The 22,522-nt window shown below is 37.0% G+C and overlaps 1 protein-coding gene across 3 annotated transcripts; it reads right to left on the reverse strand.

The window, feature by feature from the left end:
• Positions 1-8,678: 8,678 nt before the first annotated feature.
• LOC109860147 lies at positions 8,679-22,030 on the reverse strand. Of its 3 annotated transcripts, none has more exons than XM_020439039.1 (20): positions 21,927-22,030; positions 20,351-20,688; positions 19,404-19,527; positions 17,213-18,755; positions 14,866-14,961; positions 14,593-14,772; positions 13,911-14,117; positions 13,575-13,828; positions 13,204-13,393; positions 12,834-13,023; positions 12,205-12,299; positions 11,431-11,454; positions 11,213-11,257; positions 11,028-11,094; positions 10,775-10,942; positions 9,964-10,099; positions 9,739-9,846; positions 9,480-9,632; positions 9,163-9,201; positions 8,679-8,768 (listed from the first exon to the last, which is right to left on the reverse strand). In XM_020439039.1, the coding sequence occupies exons 4-19, from the start codon at positions 18,002-18,004 to the stop codon at positions 9,174-9,176; spliced, it is 2,733 nt and encodes a 910-aa protein (XP_020294628.1). In that variant the 5' UTR covers positions 18,005-18,755; positions 19,404-19,527; positions 20,351-20,688; positions 21,927-22,030; the 3' UTR covers positions 8,679-8,768; positions 9,163-9,173. The 3 variants fall into 3 exon arrangements, with proteins under 3 accessions (XP_020294628.1, XP_020294629.1, XP_020294630.1); XM_020439040.1 differs by lacking the exon at positions 21,927-22,030 and adding an exon at positions 21,792-21,859; XM_020439041.1 differs by lacking the exon at positions 19,404-19,527.
• Positions 22,031-22,522: the final 492 nt, after the last annotated feature.

Raw genomic sequence — 22,522 nt, forward strand, 5'->3', positions numbered from 1 at the left:
ATATATATATATATATATACGTAAACATATGTTTCGATCAATCATCGTGCATAACAGAAGCAGATTTGTCATATGAAAATCTAATATATGTAAAAAAATAAGTGAAATACATACAATGTACGAATATTGATCTTCTTCGTGAAAACTTCTATGCGCAAAAGGTTTTCACTTCTTTCTCTTTATATAGCAATTATATAGTTTCAATTCATGTAACTCGCTGTAATGTCGCACATGTAACTCGTCGTAATGTTTTCCAAGAACAATTAATGAGTAATATGAAAGAGAAAGAGATAGATATTCGTCTTTTCATTCAAAGTCTCCGTTTTGAAATATTATAAAACAGACTTTATTTAGAAAAGAAAACTTTTTTTAAAAAAAAACTCTGACAAGAATGTATATTTATATCAAAAAGTACGATGTGAAATGCAGCTTGTTACCTATCATATAATCACTTGTTTTTGTAATAATTATTACGTAAGGCTATTGTGATGAAGGACCGATCGAGCTAATTGGATGACCTAACCGTAATTGGAAACGTAACCGTTTGTCTCTCTATCTCTTCTTCTCTCTCGTTCATTTTCTCTCATATTAGAATGTTAGAAAACAAAAAATTATAAGCTCTAAAGATCAACTACTCAGAATTGAACGTTTTCTATATCGTTTTGTCTGTAAAGGTCAAATAAACGTGTTTTTTTTTTTTTTTTAATCTGTCTTGTTCTTCTTCACACTCTTTATCAAAATCAACTCGTCAAGAATCATTATTGTATATGAGCAAATATCTTCTAGGCTTTTTTTAGTATCTGACATTCTATATGTATATTTTTGTCAATTTTTCCAAGAAATGTTATAACATTTTTAACATCGTTTTCTTCTTTTTCTCAAAATACGTATTTCCTAAAGCAATTATAAAGAGATTTTTTTTTAATTCTTTGTATTTTTATTATCAAAATATATGCAAAATATCTATATCTTAAACAATTAACTGATAGTTTTACTTTGCGCTTTTACGCGGGTGTATTTCGAGAGTGAACGTGTTACCAAAAATTCGAAAGGTAAAACGTACTTTTAGAAACTCATCGCTTCTTCCCACTCACAATTTATAATCTTTGCAACCATAAAATGTGTAAGAATATCTCGTACGAAATCGAGGGAGGAACACTGTGTCGTGTAAAAAAACGCATGTGCGCTGGAATCGAAGTACATTACGTCATTTTATGATTTTTATTTGTATATATTGTCACGCTGCAGGGTCATTCTCTTTCGAAGTACAGACGTGTGTGCGCTAAAAGTAACCGAAGCCTACGTAAGCGCGCGCCTGTCAGAAATCTGAGGGTTGTGGCACACATAACGTGTTCCAATGGAAAACAATATTCTTTGCGAGTGGTAGAAAGTAGAAAGAGAGAAATACATGACGCAGAAAGTGAAACGGAAGATAGAGAGAGAGAGAGAGAGAGAGAGAACGGATGGACAGCATATAGTAGCGCCACAGTCACAGTGTATGTTTTTATCCATGGCCATGACAGAACTAAGGATTGACCCAGTTGCAGGATCTTGCACTCCCGCGGTGACGTCAGGATCCGCAGCAGCCCCATTCACGAATCTCTCTCTCTCTCTCTCTTTCTCTCTCCGGCAAGGTGGATTCGTAGGTACACGCGATCCAATAACGTGAAATATCACAGTTCACTCAATGATCCGTTAATTCTTCGCTTTTTTTATTATTATTATTTTTTTTTTTTCATTTATTTGTTTCTTCTCATTATTTGCTCTGTTATTTTTAAACATCCAAAACGTCATTTTTACTTTCTCTCTTTCGTCATAGTTTTCGTTTGAATCAATTAAACGTGTTATTCCTTTTTCCGCATCATCTTACAGAGAGATTATATAGAATCAAGCGGAGAAACGACGGGGGATTCTATTAACGAGCGTGTTAATCACCTAGCCGAATTCGCTCTGACGTTATTGCGCGTTACGAGCAAGAGAGAAATTTGTCCCGTGAGAGCAATATAATTAAACTTGAACACAATAAACTCTCGCTGGTAATCAAATCTACGGATGTAAATATTGTAAATCGTATGTTGTCACCCTTATATCTCGCGTGCTATTTACACGCGCGTTCTCGATCTCGCGCTTCCACGCGACGGCCATTCTCTTCAGCCAAAAAGCTCATCGGTCACATGAAATACATGCACTTTTCTCGAAATAGCTTCCACCGTGGACTTTACGTCAAATTGTTCGACCCTTCACTTCCTCTTCGCCCCTACGCTATGTCTTTGGCCTAGTTTTCCCCATTGGCGTAGTGACGTCATTCACGTCATTGAGAAGGCCACTGACAACGCGTCCCAGATCGCGTCGTCGTCGTGCAATGCGGAACAAACTCGGTCGGGGCTTAATCTCGTAGCCTTCGACCCTTTATCGCGGTCGATCCTGAATCTTATCGCTTGCACACATACACGTACGTCAGTCGCGTGCACCATTACGCACTGCATGACGACGACGTTTGTCATTCTTCTCTCTTCGATAAAGTATCTTCAAATAAATCGAATCTTGATTCTTCGTGATTAGATACACTCGGTGGTATCCTCTCTCAAATCTCGAAAAATTTGAGTTTTATCTTCTATATCGTTCGTAATTGTACGCAACAAATAAAAATGTTCTGAAATAAAAAGAAACATCTTTGATAGAAAAATATTTATATTCCGTTTTTGGTTTTTTAGTTAATCAATTTTTCTATTCTCAGAATTTTAATTTCTTTAAAACAAAAATAATTGTGCTACATTTGATTTGTTTTCTTGCAAATTTCCTACACATATACTATAATATCATTTATACTTTGTACGCGTAATTATGTAATTGTTTTTTAAGTAAATAATATAAGTTAAAGATGAAAAAAAACGGAAACTCCGTTTTTCTAAAATTTTAACAAAAAACACGTTAACGTGGTGACGCGAGAGAGTGAAGTATACAGAATAACCGAATTTATAGGTAGGACTTCTTCAACTATCGGAACTTATTGATTTTTTTTCAGTTAACATTTTTGTCTATGGTACCTTGACATTATGGTAGGATTAATTTGGATATTTATGACAACGTTATTTTAGAGTTCTTTGGTTGGTCCCCTTAAAAAAAAAAAAAAAGAACAAGTCTTTGAAATGCCAAGCATTGGGTGGTTTACCCTACGTAAAAAAGGTTACAGGCGGTAGCAGAGCCGCTGATGCAAAAAGATGAGAGGGATGCATATGCTCATCGAAGACAGAAGCGTCCGAGCGAGCTCAAGTAGACGGGTATATCGCAAGTATTCACGGAGAGAGGAGAAGTGTTGCGTCGTCCCCCATTCACCCCGCATTTATGCTCAAGCAGCCAGCAGCGCAGCCAGTCGCGTCTAGCCGGCTGACCAGAACGATCGTTGCGCCTGGTAGATATATAGAGGGTTCGACGACCCTCATTCCGATCCCGTTGATGACGTGATCGTTACGTCACGTCGCCATAGCGACTACCCAGTTCTTCTCTTGACCACGCACGCCCGGCGGGAAACTGGAACTTTGGCCTGAAATTGGGTCGGCCGACGAATGACACCGCGTGACCCTTCTCGCCGCCCCCGTTTTTCCCTTCCCTTTGCACGGTCCACGATTCCCGATTCGGCGATGGTATATAAAACTATCTTCTTGCGCATTTCTGTCGCATTGGGAATGGTAGAAAGAGGGTTTCTTTCTCGTGTTTGCTTATTCCCAGGCGTGCCCGTGAACGATTGCCGCGTGTTTACACAGTAAATTTATTTTTTTTTTTTTTCATACAGAATCGCGTTTCTATTCGTTTCCAAATAAAATTTCGTTTTTTTACTTAAAACGAAGCTGAAGATGAGACAGAAAATAAATAAACGATCGGAAAGTTTCTACAATTATGAAAGTTTTGTTTTTTCATTTATTTTTCCACAAACTTTCCTGCTCCAATTGTCTTACTTATTGGATTTCTTTTTAAGAACTGTGTGTTGACAATTAAAAATTTTGTTTCTAAATTGTATATCAGTTTAGTTTTTTTTTTTTTTTATAATTGATCAATTTTGTTAAATGATGCATTATTGTCTTGTTTTTTGAATAACTTCTTTCGAGAGCTTCATTTTCATAAAAATGGAGGATATAGACGCACGTACTAAAAGATTGTTTAATTAATTTAATGGGACTTCAATAGGCGTTGCACTCGTTCGATGCACCCTTTATCAGATACAATTCGAGATCTAATTTTGACGGCTGTGATATATGCGGTGAATTGGAAAATTGATTGTCGCACTATATATATATGCACCGTGTTAAAATCGATCGGACTTTTTCGAACACACCAATGCTCCGAAGTATATTATTGCTTCTTTCAGAACCTGTTTTGTAACAACGTACTTTTTTGTAAAATTGTTTTATATCGCTTTATAAAAACAAAATCAAATGATTTTAACAGCAAAAAAAAGATTTTGTTAAATTGTTATTATTATTTTATACTTTTTACTGAAGAAAAGAAAGAATATATTGATATAAAGAGTTTCCGTGACTTTTAACGGTCGACATCGAATGCTTAACATCGACGAGAACGTACATACGCTTTGTAAAATGTAGTTCCTTTACGTCGGACGTGATTGCTCTGACGGCAAAGAAAAGCGAAATGTAATCAATCGCAGCGCGTGATTTAAAATGTCAAGTGTCGCATTTCCGCGCCCGTTATAAAGTATTACGAACGTACATACACATACATATATACAAAGCGACACCAAATACAGCGAAAAATAAACTTTGAAAGAAAAAAACGCGACAAAAGTTAATTATTATTTGTATGCGGAGACATTAATTTTAATTTTGTTAATTAATTTCTAAGATGTGTGTTTGTGTGTGACAATAGTAAAGGAAATATGAAAATTAAACAAAACGATGTAATGTTAAAGGATTATAATATATTATATATTATACTCTCTGTAATATATTACAGTGCGGTATTATCCGCATTGTTATTCTGTATTACAATTTCTTAACAATATCATTATATATATATATACTTATTACAAATCGACAATGCACAACTGTCATGGTCTTTACATATTTTATATATATATATATTTCTTTTTTATATTATAGAGGATAGAGAGATAACGTACGATCGATGTTAAATAGAGAGAATAAAAAGCTTTCGTTGAACAATTGGAAATATTGTTCACAATAGACTTTCTCGCATTGTTAATGAGTAGAGGATGTCTGAAATGTTTTCGACACAGTCAAAAGTAGATCGAGTCAATCTGAATAAAAAAAAAGTCATGTGCACAATTTTTGTGTTGCAAAATCCGCAAAAATTCTGTTCAGAGATTGAAACCAAATCTATCTTTACATCTCGGCTGTGTCTAAAAAAATTTCAGGCATTATTTTTTTTAGAATTACATAATAATTATTGGTATAGGCACACAATCGTCGTCGCTTTTTTTTTTTTTTTTTTATTTCGACACTTCGTTAATTCTTTCGATGTTTCAATGATTACACGCGATGATTTACAATTTGCTTTCGGCGAACAGAAATGTATTATTACTGCAGAGAGCGGAAGAAGAAATCGTATATATAAATGTCTGTCCCTGGTAGCAAGGTGACGTCATTTACGTCACAATGCCGCTAAATCGATGTCTAATGACGTCATAATGAAGTCACCTTGCTTTCTCTGGGATATCATGTATATATACATGTATATAATTTATTATAACGCATACATGTGTAATTTGTTATAGCGATAAATCGCACCGATTGCATCAGTGTCGTAAATTATGCAATTTTCGATTATCAAAATATCGCGGTTTACACTTTGCGCATAATGCTTAAATTATAACTTATTATTTAAGATTGACTAGTCGGAGATAGAGGTGACCCAAAATTTGCGTATACTCAAGTATACAGCACCATCAAGAATCGCAAAGAGATATAAAACTTTTTACTAATATCTTATAAATAATGATCATTGTGTGCAGTAATTAAAACTATATAAAGCTGTTTTTGTGTGTGCGGTCTTCAGAATGCAATAATGTATGTTAAAAAATAAAAAAAATATCTTTGCAATTGCTCAAGAAATGTGAGTTTTTCGCAAAAAAGCGACAATGACGATAAACAACCAGAGTTGATTTAATTGCTAAACCCGAGAAACGCTAATGGTCTGAGAGTATGTATCGCTTGTCCTGCTTCTCACGCCGTGTTGTGCGAGCGAGGAGTATATAATGACGTAAGACAAGTGTAATTAAAAAGTTACATATATTTGATGTAATATATATAAGATATTTTTGTATATACAGATGACTTGTGCTTCGTTTAACTTTGTACCAATCTCGTCACCATCTGACAGGATTCTCAAGGACGCGTATTACGATGTGCTTGCTTTGTTTATTTTTTTGTTGTATGCTTCTTTTTTAGATTTTGGAATCACACATTTATGATTTAAAAAATATATATATGTATATATTAAGTCAAAAGAGATTTAAATATATTTTATTTCGCGTTCCTATTTTTATGTAATATATGTATGATTTATATAATTTGATATACTATATATATATATATATAATTTAGATATATAATTTGATAATATAATTTATGTAATATATGTAACGCATTATTAATATACATATATATGTATCGAGTACGTTACAACCATTAAACCGTTTCGAGAATTTAATTTTTTTACATTGATTTTTGCGCAAAAAGATAAAAAAAGAAGGATAGAAATTGACGTTAGACGTTTACTTCTTATTGCGAATTTTCTACTGTCGCTAATTGAATTGCACTATTAACTGGCTAGCAATCAATCATTTCACGTATATGGACATCTGCGACATCTTTAACTTATATATTCGTGTTGTCACTTAACGTTTGATAGAACCTCTTCTCCAATTCGCGAACATTCCTTTTATCACTATAAACGCAGTAACAAAAATAAAGCCCTTGTCGTTCCGTTAATAACGTTACTAGACGTATATTTGTTTTTGTTGCATTAAGGCAAAACTATACAGGTACGTGTTATAAGGTGCGTTAAAAAGTTTGTTAAAAACGTGTAAGGAAAATGTGTAAGTCCGATACGATTAGAATGCGACAGTCTAATGTATTTTATGTCATTGTTTTCCGTTGTTAAAGTTAGCTATGATATTTCTGCGATTAATTACTATCGTAGCAATTATATGTTCAGTCGTTAAATAATTGTATAAAAAACATGCGTCTCAGACAACAGAATCAAAAGAATTCTGCGTAACAGATTATTTATCGTTTTTTTCTTTCTCTCTCTTTCTATCTCTCTCTCTCTCTCTCTTTCTCTCTCTACAAAAGATATGTCAAATAAATATCATCTGCATATGTCAAATAAATATCACCTCTTTGGCTCGTAGCAAAACGGTAGCATGATCGAGTTAACGTCAATGACGCTTTATTAGTCGAACAAAAGTGATCGTTCTACTTATTAACCCTTCGTGGCCAGAGACCTCAAAAATAACGATTAGTTGGCCAGACCGGGTCTGTGAGACCTACGCGATTTTAAGATCGAATATCTCCGCGAAAAATCCATATTTTTTCAATTTTGTTTGTTTTTTTTTTTTTTTTCAAACTGACAGTTTGAACGATTCTACGTCGATAAAAAAAAACAACTTGAAAAAATATCTAATAGTTCGAAGATATAAGCGTTTAAAATAACTAAAATTTTTTCTGGAAACGCCGATAAGCAATTTTTGAGCGAGTCTGGAAGACACGTGTCTGACCTTGCAGGGTTAATGACTTACTCAAGACAAGGTAGAAAAATTGCGTGCGTGCCATGATCATTAGAATAAAAATAAGCGATACATATTTAAATTAAAGTAGATATTCGTGTATCTTTTCAGTATATATATGCATTATATATAAATACACATTTTTTTCAACATTTGATTTTTTTTATTTTGTCTTCGTTATTTATTGTTAGAATAAACACGAGAACAAATAAATCACGTTGACGAAATGTTAAAATATTGAACACAGACGGGAAGTAGCTTTTCAAATGAAAAAAATTAAGTTTTCTTTTTACCGGATAATTTACACACTTCATTTCACTCGCTTTTTCGTAGAGAACAGTAATTCTTTTTCTTCCTCTTTCACATGTAGTATAAGAATATAAATTTAATTCAACAACTTTGCTTCGCGCGCGTGACTCTTTTATTAGATTCTAAGTGTATTCGCGCAAATATATGTAAAGAACTCTTTGATCGCCTGCTGAAACCAGTGAAGTCTACGCTGGAATGCTTATTTCAATGCTACGAGAAACAGCCGCAATTGAAATAAAAATCAAATTTTTTTGCGCGTCATTTCTTTCTCACTCTGAATAAATTTTAACTGCTTAAATTTTTTGCGATTTTTTAATTTTTTAATAAGTATACAGATGAAGGCAGAAATAATACACGCCTTTTTTTTACCTCAAATCTTCTATCTTTGGCCGTTTTTTTTTTTTTTTTCATATCATTTTTCATTAGACTGAATTATTCCGACAGAGAGTTCACTGGCTGAAACAACTGTGTATTCGCAAACTGTCGACGAGTGCGCAGCTTAAGTTATCTCTCGTCTCGCCCAAAAAAATGGAAGAACAAAAATATAAAATATTTTACAAGTACATAACGATCGTTAATCGTTTTGTTTTTTTTTTTATCTTACAAAATAAGTAATATTATCGCGTTTGTGTAATGTTATCGCGAACAGAGGAGCATTGAAGGTTTTCGTTCGAGCGGCGGAGCCTTGATGCACGTCCTAAAAATGACAAAAGATCGCTATATAAGAGTGCCTCACCTAATTCTGCAATTTAAAAAAATAGACAGATAGGAAGAAATTGAAAATAATGTCGCGCATACACGCCACACGAAACATATGCATTCGAGTTACAACGCAGATATATTCAAGCGACGATCAGTGTTATTCGAAAACTACTGATCCACTTTTATTGACCGATTGATTTGACACAAGAAATAATAATAAAAATCTGGTTAAATATTGAAAAGACGCAGGCACTTATAACACAAGCAAAATTTTATCTCCGATAAAGTCGGATATAGTTGAGTTGAATATTTCTGAGGACACAGGCAGTTTTTCTTCGTGCACTACACTACCAAACATTCACTTCATGTCAAAACTCAGAAGATCTTACCTATCCCTATCCTATTCGCTGAGTACTGGCAGTAGGGACCTTACACGAGAAAGGGTGGAAAAGTTACAATTAAGAGAAATGTAGTCATCGTAATTATATATTACGAAAAATTAAATTACATCACATACGTTAACGCACATTCACCCGCTCGCGCACGCAATTGTAATAATGTTGTTTCCAAACACTCGTGAAACTTTAGTTTCTTCAAACCGAAACTCTCTCTGTGCAAGTTTCATTTGGAGTTTGGAGCACAACAAAAATGCGCGTCTAAATTGGAATGAACTTCGCGTCGAGATTCGCGCGTAAGAGATACTTACAGCTCGATGCTCTGAATAGTGGACGTGGGACATGTTATGTCGACCTTCACGTGACAGTGTTTGTGACATTTCATTTGACAATCTCTGCACTCGTAGCCCTGCTTGCCAAGTCTTCGCGCGAGAGTTCTCTTACACACCTCGCAGACTGTCCCTCTGAAAAAAAAAAAAAAAAAAAAAAATCAAGTCTTCTTTCATCCAAACCGAACGATGTATTGCGATCTCTCGAAGATCGATGATGTTGTCACGATTATCAACTCACCCGGTCATGTGTTTGGCGATAAATGTGTGATCGTTGAATATATGCAACTTTGTGCCCTTTTTCCTCCATTTGCTCTTTTGTGCGAGCGAAAGAGGTACGAGGTAGTGTCTGAAATAGAAACGCAATTTCATTGTGAACCAGAAAAACTAATCTGTTTATTTGTGATACATATAGGATCTAAAACAGATAGATCCCGTTTGTAAAAAAAGAGAGAATACCGCTTACTTTTTTATACCGTTCTCCAAAGTTTCTAGAACGAGCGTGGAAGCTTCGTTGATGTACGTTCTCGTGGATGTTCCGCTGATACCCGAGGCCTCGCTCAGACTCGATCGTCTCGATTGTTCTGGCACCGACAGATGCGCTACAAAAAACAAGTCAAGTTGAGTCGCATCAGACGCGCTAGTGCAAACAGATAAGAAGAGAGAAAAAAAACAGAAATGTGAAGCGCAAAAGCGAATAGACAAAAATACAGTCCGTTTGAAGATACACGCGGCGCGTCAAGTGATCTTTATCCTATAATAAGTTTCTAAACGATACTTTGTTAAATATATCAACAGATATTCGTATTACTATGTGACAATATGATAATTCCTATCGGTTTTTTTCTATTGCTCGAAAAAGCAAACAAGTTAATCGCAGACTACTGTACCATCCTATACGATCCCATTACTTACCGAAGTCGAATACCATGTGAGAGTAACACATATGTGGGCAAGACAAAATGTGTGCACAGATGAGTACATTACATTCACAAGGGGAATAATACAAAAAGACTAAGAAAGATAATCTACGCGTATGGTAGGGGAAACAAATTTACGTCGCGAGGTAAATTTGCTTGAAAATTTCTTACTACTTTGCACAACGACAGATGTTAAACACTACTAAAAGTATTCTATATAGAGAGAGATGTTAAACACCAAAAGTATGTAACAAGAATATATTACTCTACGCACATCAAAACATTAGTTTTGTAATAGTTTCACAGTAAAAACAATATATTTGGAAGAAGCACGGTGTGGAATCTGTGGATTCTTACCGGATCCGGGATCGCGAGCTCTGTCGGCGGATATGGATCTCGAGTGAGCATCTTCGTGATTGACCTCCCCTTCGGGACCGACCGATCGACTTCTCGTCTTGGACCGACTCAGTCGTTTCTTTATGGTGCCGAAGAAATCGCGTCGTTTTCTTCGCGTTCTTCCTCTCTCTGCAAAAGAGTGCCGGTATCTATATAATGTCTTTATTTTTTTAATACTTTTTCTTTTTAATTTCATATCTTTTTAATTTTATACCTTCTGATATAGAGGAATTAGGCGTGCTTTCTGGTCCCGAGGTGGGAGTGACGTCTTTTGTTCCGTGCTGCAAAACACACGTTCGCGTTCAAAAATTATATAAACGTACAATAGATTTTTGTGTTAGTATAAATGTTCGTTTATTACAATAAAGAATAATATAAATGCGTATTAAGTTTACTTACACTCGGGGAAATTTCCTGCCAGTTTCCGTCCTCTGTCAGAGCGACCTGTTACGTTAGTAAACACACCGCATTCAATCAGCGATTAATTTTTTTTGTAAAACATATTCAAGACACTCATTGTTAAAGTAAATCGAAGTGCGAGTTGTGAGAAGGAAAAAATTATCTGAGTCACAAACTCGTCAAATTCCAACATATTAGCCAACAAATATCTTTCTTACCTTCACAACCTGTCGCTCCGATTGCTGCAATAAAAATCAAACGAATTCACATGCTTTAGCAAGAAAATAAATCAACATGATATTTGTATGTTATTTAAGGACAAAAAATATTAACAAACTAGCTAGAATATCTAAGGGACATAATTTTTTGAGAAACAACCCGGTAAAAAATTTTTTATATATACTTATACACAAATTAAAATAATTATATCTAATTATGCAAATTTATATGCCGAATATGTCCATACAATTTTATACACGGAGAATTTCTTTTTTTAAGAAAATGGCTTCAGAGATATTCCACATCAAATTACAAAATAACTCTATTAGAGTATCATGTTAGATACAAAAAAATTGTATAAAACTATATTTTTACTATATTTTGAAAAAATTTTTGATATACAATCATATATACTTATACACAAATTAAAGTTATTATATCTAATTATGCAAATTTATATACCGAATATGTCCATACAATTTTATACATGGAAAATTTTTTACTGAGAAGGTAAATGTTATATTTAGTGTTCGGTTTTTACAAAAGAAAAAACGAAATTTGGCAGATGGGCACTTCTAATTAAAATTATTCTATAGGATTTTTTAACTAAAAAATTGCAACCATCTATTTTCATATAAACCCACACACATAGACGCACACACAGACACGACCGTTGTGAACATTCGTAATTCAATTTCACGCAACTGTCATGTCCACGCCACACACACACACACACAGAGTAAAAAGTGCTTTTCGTTGCTTAAAAAACTTACCCTTTGGCTGTGTACAATTAAAGTTCCTTTGTTACCGTTTGTCTGTCCACTTTTGTGCGGGGAATCCACAACGTTGCCATTTGTCTGCAAATAATCTACAAAGACAAATTTTTCTGATTAAAATTTCAAAAACATCGTCAAAACGAAATTCGATAAAATCTACTATTGCGATCGAGATTCTCTATATTCTGACTATTGCTGACTAATGAAAACGTTAGTCGTTTAACATACAAAAGACCTTTATATCTACCGTGGTATTCAACTTACATTGTATTATTTGTAAGCACTATATATTTTATATGTGTATCATATCATATTTATTATAATTCGGCAATAAAATTATCTTCTCTTGTGTGAACGGAGAAAAAAAAAATCTGTTCATGCGACTAACTACGTTGGGGGGCTGGTCTTGACGGATATGTGTGTGACGCAATTTGTATAAATTTTAACAAAAAAACCGTGACGCCTATTAAAGGATTCAAATCAATTCCGGTCATGAGATGTAAATGATCTGGTTTCAAGAGGGAACAAGGATAAAAATATAAACTTCAGCTATGCTAAAAACAAAGAAATCAAAAAACCAATCGGGTGTTCCACACATCAACGCCTGATAAGTAATCAGTAATTACCCCCTTCAGATTGCGCGGCAGAGTCGTACAAGATAAGTGTACTGTTACCATTGTTATAATTCAGATTATTGCTGCTGATGACATTCATTTGGCTGTAGGACCGAGTTGGCGAAACCGGCTTTATCGTTTCTTTGACCTTGTAGGGTTTGGTCCCGATTTGTGGTACCTCTGCACCCTCGATGAACAGAAACTGTTGGGAACAAAACCGAAATAAACGCGACGCGCGAAAAAAGACTCGAAATTTTGGCAAAGAAAGATGTTTCTCAAGAGTTCGTTTATGCATCAATTTTAGAGGTTTTGTTGCAGCAAAATACGTTTTTATTTTAAACTTTCAAAACTAAAAGAATAATTCATCAGAATATTAAATTACCTCTACTGTGAGGGTGCCCGTAATGTCATCCTCTTCGTACGGTCGCGCTTGAAGAGGTATGATCTGCCGCTGACTTGGATTCGCAAGTAGTTCTTCTACGCCCACAATTCCTAGTCCCAGGAATCTTTGGTTTTTGTTCACGTGATCAAACACCTCTAACAATACTTCGGTTGTGTTGTGGTTTACGTCACTGTGAATACGTATTGAAATTTCTTCGGATATACAATATAATATTATTAAACAAATGTAAAACAATAAATTATTAAATTATTTTGATTATTTGTTAACATAACAAAATATACCATAATACACGCACAAAGAATAATAAAAGTTGTAACCGTGCAGATATACTTTTTTCCGTGGGAACTTACAATAAAAATGCTTCATCCCATAGTGGACTGTTGGTGTCCTTTTTTATAGAGGTCTGATGCTTTTGCGGCGGCTCGTCCACCTCTACCACGCAGTAAGGTTTGAGCGCGCCTTGCTGACCGCCGAGATCGGCAGCTTTCACAACCTTCACAAGCAACCGTTTCTCTCCGGGCATGTATTGTATCAGGGACGACGACGACGTGGTATGTCCGTGAGATCGTTGTTGCGAGGACTGACGTGTCGAATTCAAAGCGTTCTGCGAGATCAAAGCACGGACAGTGAACGCACATGTTATACACTCTTTTGCACATTCAATAATTCAATTATAAATCGCTCACCACATTGTCGTAGTGCGTGGAGTATGAGAAACCTGGCTGGGGAGGTGGTTCTCTCCATAAACGAGGACAGGTGGGATATTGGGAAAGATTGAGATGAACATTGATGCCACGCAAAGCTCCCACAACAATTTCCGTCACCACTTCTTGCAGCTGGCTTTCATCCAAATCTTTCTTTATTGTACCCACCGCTGCCAGCGAGACTTTTACCTGATAACGGAATAATAAATCATAAACATTCTTCTCTCGTATTATAACCCAGATGAGAAGATGAAGATCGCGCGAATACAGTACTCGCCGGATATAAGCGGAAATCTTAGAAAGGACCTTAGGAGAGAGAGAGGGAGAGTCGAATTTTCTTCAAACAAGCCAAAAATGTTCTTGGCCGCTCGGAATGAACCACGAAGAGAGGAAGAATTAGGAGCGATCGTAACAAAGCGAACAAATAGACAGCTTCTCGCTTAAGGGTTGCCAAAAAGGGATCAGTCATAAAACTGTCAACTTTTACGGCTGACTGTTTTTTTTTTTTTTTTTTTTGCAATTTGGGGATAAAGAAGGTTTTTTAAACATTTTTTTTCTTGGAAAACATCGTGCCTATTATCCAGCAATTTCCTACAAAAATGTTGTATTATCTCACACACACATGATTCAGACTGAGTGACAAAAACGTTCGCAGTATACGTACTTCCGGCCAGCCGTCGCATTTCAGATCGATCAATAGTTTTTCAGTGATGCAGACAATGTTGAGACGAGCGCGAAACCGATTGACATTAACCCGATAGTGACTAACGTCCAATTTGTCGCCTCGTTGTCGAAATGCTTTCATTTGCAAAGCCGGAGTGGCTTCGCAATCGCACGTAATAGTCTAGAAATAAAAAAGCAGAAAACAATGACAATGATATATAAGACATTTTTCAAACAGAATGTTACAAGAACAAACTAGACACAATATCCGTACCACATCATCCTTCGAGTCGCATTCGCAGAAAATATTCGATAAAGTTGGCGGATTTGTTTCCGGAAGAACGCGGACAAATTCAACACCGACTCCATGCTAAAACATACAAATGTTTAATTGTAATTTCATCAGACAGCAATAATCGCATTAATTTTTTCAATTTTACGTTTGAAGGTTGTGTGGCGAATCATATCGTCTTAAATTTGCGTGTTTGTGATAACGGCAAACCGCGCAACATATTGACGGCGCTCCGAGATGTCGGTGTTCTTCGTAACCCTTCGTGAACGGATACGGATCTCCCAGACCCACTCAAAACTTGCGTATCAGTGTCTAATAAAAATTCGTTTTTTTTTTAAACGCTTATATCTTCGAAATTATCAGAGATTTTTTCAATTTGATATTTGATGCTTTCGCGGAGTGTTATATTAATAATTATAAGATGTTTTTGGATTTGAACCGCGTTAGTGTCATTTTTATACCGTTAACGTTAAATGTTTTGCAAACATTTCAGTTCAGTATTTCAAGAGCACCCTGATACTATCAAATGTTTACGAAACGTCGCTATAAAAATGACACTAACGCAGTTCAAACTCGAACACCATCTTCGAAGTTTTTCAATTTGTTTTTTTTTATCGATGCAGAATTGTTCAAACTTTTGATTCAAAAAATTTGAAAAATATTGATTTTTAGCGAAAATGGTTAATTTTAAAGTCGCGCGGGTCTCACCCAGACCCAGTTAGTCGAAACATTTTTTTGGAAGTCAGTCCCCGAAGAGTTTAAACACCGACACACGTAATCTTACTTAAGACGATGATATCATAAGCATCTCTCAATCCTTTTCACACACTTGTTTGCATAATCGGAATAAAATTTACAAGCTACACGTACGCTAACAATGTGCTAGATGTTGTGGATTAACAAACGATAATTTTTAAACATACATAGACATAATTTGAAAAAAAAAAATAACAATTTTAATCATCAATGTTTAATAATAATGTTTTTCATCAATTACATATATTTTACATGTATTTTTTTAACAGTTTTTTAGATGTAGCGAAAATAACGAGAATTAGAATAGTTCGAATAAAAATAGTAAAAAATAGTCAAAAAAAATCATTTTTATAGATCGCGAATAATGCGTGATAAGTAGATCATAAATTAATTCGAATTAAAATGGCCTCGAAGATACGCTTCGAAATGTATAAAGTTATTCCAGCGAAATGACATCATCGCGAGCTTCATGTGGCAAGGACAGCGCCGGACCATAACACATTTTTTATACACATTACTGGTCTTTCATGTGTGATAGCCTTGACCTATGTAAATGATTATTTTGCGTGTTTTCGTTGAAGATTTTAACGCAACACGTCATGTACATTAAGTATAGTGATTCGCAAAAATTTGTCAAGACGCAATTCTCGCGAGTAAATTTTTATGCGTGTTAAGTTTTAAAATCACGTATTAAAAATATCGATTATTTATAAAATTTTTGTATGAGAGATTTATTGACTTGCTAAAACAGAATTGGAGAATAATGAAACGCCAATATCAAAACTTAAGAAGAAAAAGATGTAAATAAATTGTGTTAACAAAAGAAAAACAAGTGGAATTAAAATTTTTGTACACATTGAACAGTCTATCTGGGGACACATAAAATTAAAATCGATAGACGACATCGCATAACGAGAAATAACTATTCGAGAACGCGTTCGAGTTTTCGCGAATCAATACGGTTTCTCATCAAATGAGTCATTCGATAGCACACGGTAGAATTTGGAAAGGTTCTGTTTAATTTTAAAGCGCGGAGCAACAAAATATAATCAGTCATCGAAGAACAAATAAAATATAAAACGCGTTAGAAAGACAGTAACAAATAAACCCAATGTTTTTGCGTAAGCCGAAATGAATCTTTTGCTTTGTGTGTAATTTTGCGGTACAGTCATCTGATTGTAAAGAAAAAAAAAAAAAACAGTTATCGCGTTCTCCGCTCGGCTTGCTCGACTTGCTCTCGATTTCGCGCACGCGCGTATTCTCCCCTTCTCTTTTCAGCGTTTTGTCGGAGAATCACCCACGCCTCGAAAGGAGCTCTCACTTCACTCACATATCTCACACTCCTTATCGAGCGCACAACAAGTTGCAAAACAAGGCTTCGATTTCACGTTGAGTAATTATTAAGCGGAGGCACTTGTAGCAATTAACAAAACTTGAAAAACAATGATAAAAAGATCGAGCTCTCGAGAGCATTTTTGATATTTGCATCGATGCGATAAGTGTATAAATCGTTAAATAAATCGCAAAAACAGATCAATAATAACTTAGACCGTTTGTTATCTAATCATCTCACTTCGTCAGTGGAGTTGGCGGTGAAGTCGTTTAGAGAGACCACCCAGACGGCCAGGAGTTCGTTGAGTATCACGAGGTCGTGATACAACCACATGATGAGTTCGTTGACCCAGCGCACGGCCTCCGCGTCGGCGCCGGTCGCGGTCGGTAGATGCAGCGCCCTGGAGCTGCGGGACGGGCTGATGAGCGCGCCGGAACCTTTCCTGGTCAAGCGTTTCCTGACCGGCGGTGTGGGCGGCACATAGCCTCCCGGTGACGGCGATCTAGCACCTGCTATCACACCGGTACCACCACCGCCACCACTGCCGCCACTACCACCACCACCACCGCCGCCACTAGCAGCACCGGCGGTACCACCGCCGCCACCACCAGCACTTACGGTACCACCGGCGGCACCAGCCTTCGTGAGCGACGACGAGGACGTCGACGACGTCGGTGACACCGACTTGGATTTGCTGTCGAACAGTCTCGCGACTGTGGTACCAGCAACCGTGTTCGCGATCACAACACTCTCGCCGTGATGGGCATGGCCGTCCTTACCGAGCTGCAGCGACGAGGCGACGGCGTTGGTGGCGGCGAGCTCGTTTAACACGAAGCGATTGTACACGTATTTGCCGACACACAACACCACCAGACCGAACAGCATCCAGCCGAATATCAGCATCGACAGCGTATCCATGGTCGTCTCACCGGTCGAGTCAAAACTGCATATCAGATCGTCCACCCGCTCGGCCAAGTCGGCCATATTGCCCCATCGTTCTGCCAACCAAGTCCAATTGGATTCCAAAAACATTCTTTTCTATTTTCACCCGCGAGGCAGCCACGGCCCCACCACGGTACCTATACTTGGCTATTAATACGCCGTGCTTATACCCTGGGCGCTCCCGGCCACGTTACACGGCACTGCTGGCCGTCGTACCTGTGGTCATCGTCGTCTTGGTTGTCCGTCGTCGTTGTTGTTGTCGTCGCGTGCGCTCTTCCGGATCTTCGTAATCTCTCGTAAGAAATAATGCCGCGGCGTTTAATCGGACCGCGCTCAATCAAACTCGGTCATCAGTTTCAAGGCCGCGCGCTTGTTTTTCTTCGCGACCTATTTCTGTCATTTCACAGTTTTTTTTCAATTCCACGGAGTTTGCTGTCTGATTATTGTTTCGATCGGAAACAACTCGGACCGCGAGGACGATTTCCCCGTACGGTTTGTTTACAGAACTATTGTTCGTTATTATTACCTCGATGATCTTCTCGTTTCGAGAACATGATTAACGACTTGCATACACATTCTCTCTGTCTTTCTGCGCATATAGGAGATACTCCGTATCTCCCTGTGCACAAAGTTAACCCGACAAATGGGGATTGTCGCCGCGCGGATCAATATCTCGCGCAAACACACGCACACGATGTCTGAGACACCGGTAAGTGTTGCGAGATCTCTCTTGTTTCTTGCGCGCTGAGGTCGAATCGATCGGAATAATGCGCCCGAATAACTCCGCACACTCTGCGTTTGGTTTCCGGGAAATATTTCGCGAACACGAGAATCAAATTCGCTGAAACACACAAAAGAGTATATTCAACTTTAGACCAGACAAGCGATAGATCTGCTCTAAATTAAAAACATGTATATGTATACGGCGAGTAACAAGACTGATAAGAACGAATAAGGTTGCAATTATCTACAATAAAAAGTATACGTACGTGCGAGTTATTCGATCGCGCGATATGTAATTTTCGGAACGGAAAACGAGCTTCAATTAAGGACTGCTTTTTTTTTTTTTATTAGGTACTGTGTATTTGTCGCGTAATCTCATTCTAAATTAACACTTTGATCTCTGCGTTTTTTTTTTTTCACAAAGCCACGTTGTCATCAGATTTTTTTCTTCAAACGACGAAAATAGAAAGTCTTTCACATTTTTATGTGTGCGTGTGTGTGTGTGTGTAAGTATATCGGAACAAAAAACTTGCGCGTTATTCTTTGCATGTATTTTTATAACCGTCTATCATCGCGAGGTTTGTCGGTGGTCGAGCGATAACAGTTGACGAGTGGACGCGGCAGTGAGAATTGCATGCCGATAACCTTGGCGATGTCTTGTTACTCGCGACTGCTATAATTTGTTTTTCCTCTCTCTCTCTCTTCCTCTCGAGACAAAAATCGAAAGAAGGAAGATTTGATGCGCATGACTTACGATATCAATTACCTGGTTAATGATAAGATGAATTCTAGGGCGTTGTCAGTCACTGACGAGTAAATCAGCTTTCAATTAATAGATCGATAATCTGTCAATTATCTAACGAGCAGAAGGCCAACGAACCACGGATCAGCTGTAAAAGAGACAATGGCAATTTACACAGAGTTGTCGACAGATAGGGGATTGTGCGAGAACACGAAAGGTCACAAAACATCGCTGGTAACAAATCGATTGAAACATTTTTAATTGTTTTGAATTAATGTGAAATAAATTTTGGTTCAGTTCAATATACGAAAACAATTTTAAAATGATGTATTTTTGACAGCAGGCCAGACAACGTACCTGCGCCTAGTCTACTACTTTATCTGCGTAAACAAACTGGATACAAAGACGAATTTTGATGTTATTCTGTGGGGAAAAAACCGTTGTGAAAAGTATCTCTTCCTTTTACCTGGATCACCTTTACTCGCTACGAACTGTTTTTTCAACTCGGTTACCGAGGCACGAGAAGATATTTTTCGCGACGATCTATTCGGACAACAATCTATTCAACAACTCGAAAAAGAAAACCGGAATCTCCCCCGAATGAAGGTTGCCCTCGCTTTACGTCACACGTCCCTCAAAACCCAACATAATTAACGCGAAAAAATTTCCCGCGAAGTATCGAAGACCTGCAAAAGGCGACCTTTTCGACTTATTTGGAACTTTCGCCTTGAAGAGGGAAAGGAGAAAGAAGAGAGAAGAAAAACACTTAAGGAAACTATAAAAATATGTTACTAAAACAACTATAGAAATACGCACTATTAAATATACTAAAAAGAGAATAAAACAAAAAGAGATTTTTTGCTTTGCAAAATTCAGTGTCGGTCTGTGAAAAGAATTTGTTTTTATGTCAAAGAACACGTGATCGACGAAAGATCGCTTTGAAAGACGTGAAAAAATATCGCGATACATACCTGAATACGTTCTTAGCAAAAGTTACACTTGCCGTCGCGGCGACAACATGTGGAAAGCGCACGTGTTCGCCGCTTGTATCATCGCTACGTCAAATTAATGTTCCCCGTCTCTTTGTCTTTGCGTTTTAAGTTTCTTGTCTCTCGTCACCAGTCCGCCTTATCCAGTGATGTCACCTAAGTTGTCATGTTCTGTTCTCGTGAACATCTCGTGGAATTTTGTTGACGACAATTTGTTGCCGCCGAGCACATAAGTTAATCAGCGAAATCGTTTCCCGATTAGAAAGTGTCGATTAGAAGCCTCGAACGATCACGGATATCACAATATCGTTGTGTAATGCCTAAAACAAACACACACATGTAATTACACATTATTATCCAAGTACATTAACTATAAAATCTTTGTAAAAAAAAAAAAAAAAAGATTAGCAGTCAATATGTGAGTAAATTCTGAATAAAAATAAATAAATGTCGATCTACGTGATATGTTGGGTGCGCGCAAATAATCCAACAAATTTCGGATTTTTTTTTATCAGTGATAATTAATTTTTCTGGTAATGTGTTTATTTTTAAGTATAGTTGCTTTTATTAAATTCTTTTTTTAATTGACGATTGACACTTGTCTCCTCATGTCACTTAACGCAGTGTGACTTAACGCATATTTATTTTATTTTATTTTATTTTTTTTTTTTTTTGTATTCTTTAGGTAATGCTTTTTATTTTCTCATTGTGTTTTTTCGACAGTCCGAGTGAAGGTCGAAACTCGAAGCGTTTCGATATAACAGTTTCGTGATTATAAAACTGCTCCAAATACGCTGCTGTGAGTATCGATTAATCTCTCGCAAAGGACAAAACAACGCGTTTTTTGTCACACGAAAATGGATTTGCTTCAAAGTCTCGGGCATACGCGCCTTCGCGTGATCATTCCTTTCGTTCGATTTCATAACTGCGGTGTAAAAATTACAAAGAAATACAAGTCTACAGCGCGCGTAAATGTTAAACGGCATTGTTGCGAAACGCAACTTAAAATCTTTCGAAACGCATTCTCCACACGGTGTTCGAGTAAAAGACACACACGCATTCTTGTGAAACGAGAGACACAATAAAATGAAACAAATTGTTTAACGTGCGAGTGAAGAAAAGATTTTTTTGTTTTTGCTGCGCACTTTAAAATCGAAGTATACTTCGGACTGCAATGCGTATATACGCATTGCGGTCTCCGAATCTGATTTAATAGCTCGAGCGCGGCATGTGGAGAGAAATTTATCGTATGATCAAAGAAAATTGTGCATCTAAGAGCAAAATATCTTCGCACGCCGCGTCCAATTCGAAACCCATCGGCGTGAAATTATTTCTCGTCACATCGATCTGATAATTTCGAGAAAAAACACGCTCGATTTAACTCAATCGAGAGATCGTGTCTGCAATTAACGTGAGATTTCACTGTCAATTAAATCCTGGAGATCGTCGGAACGCGGCGTGTCTCATTCACGTTTTGCACAACAACAACAACAACAACAACGACGACAACAATGACGATAAAGAATGTGAAGACAGCGGCGACAGTGACGACGCCTACCTTTTCGCAGGCAGAAAATGGACACTGCACGACGACGTGGCGAAACACCGGCGCCAAACGGAACATGTCGCGGTGACGGTCCGCGGCAGTCTGTGAACGTTGGCAGATCGAGAGATTTTTCCCTCCACGCGCGCCCTTCCCGACACACGTACATAGACGCACGTTCAGCGGCGCGCTCCAGCTTGGTGACTTTCAGGGCCGCAACTCCATGTGCCACAAACACGACATGCAGAAATTCCCTCTTGTACATCGGAGCACGCGATAACGTCTCTCGGGGAGAAAATAGGGGGATGTTCTCTTTTTCTGTGCGCAGCCGCGAGACTCCGACAAAACCGGACCAGTGGCCGGATATTTGTAAAAGAAATAATTGTTAGATGTTGTCAAATTGTTAAACATAACAATTTTTTCAAATGTTTTAAGTATTTGTCAGATATGATTTTTTAAAAATTAATGATTATATATAACTTCATTAATTTATAAAATACTTGGTTGTAATTATTTCTTCAGCAAATATCCGGTTTATTAGAATATTTGTCGTTTGCAAATATATATTATTTGTGAACATTGAAAATCCTTTTTTTTTTAAAAACCAATTT

This window comes from Pseudomyrmex gracilis, unplaced genomic scaffold (genome assembly GCF_002006095.1).
Source record: "Pseudomyrmex gracilis isolate BER0280 unplaced genomic scaffold, ASM200609v1 scaffold_337, whole genome shotgun sequence".
Classification (NCBI taxonomy): Eukaryota; Metazoa; Arthropoda; class Insecta; order Hymenoptera; family Formicidae; genus Pseudomyrmex; species Pseudomyrmex gracilis.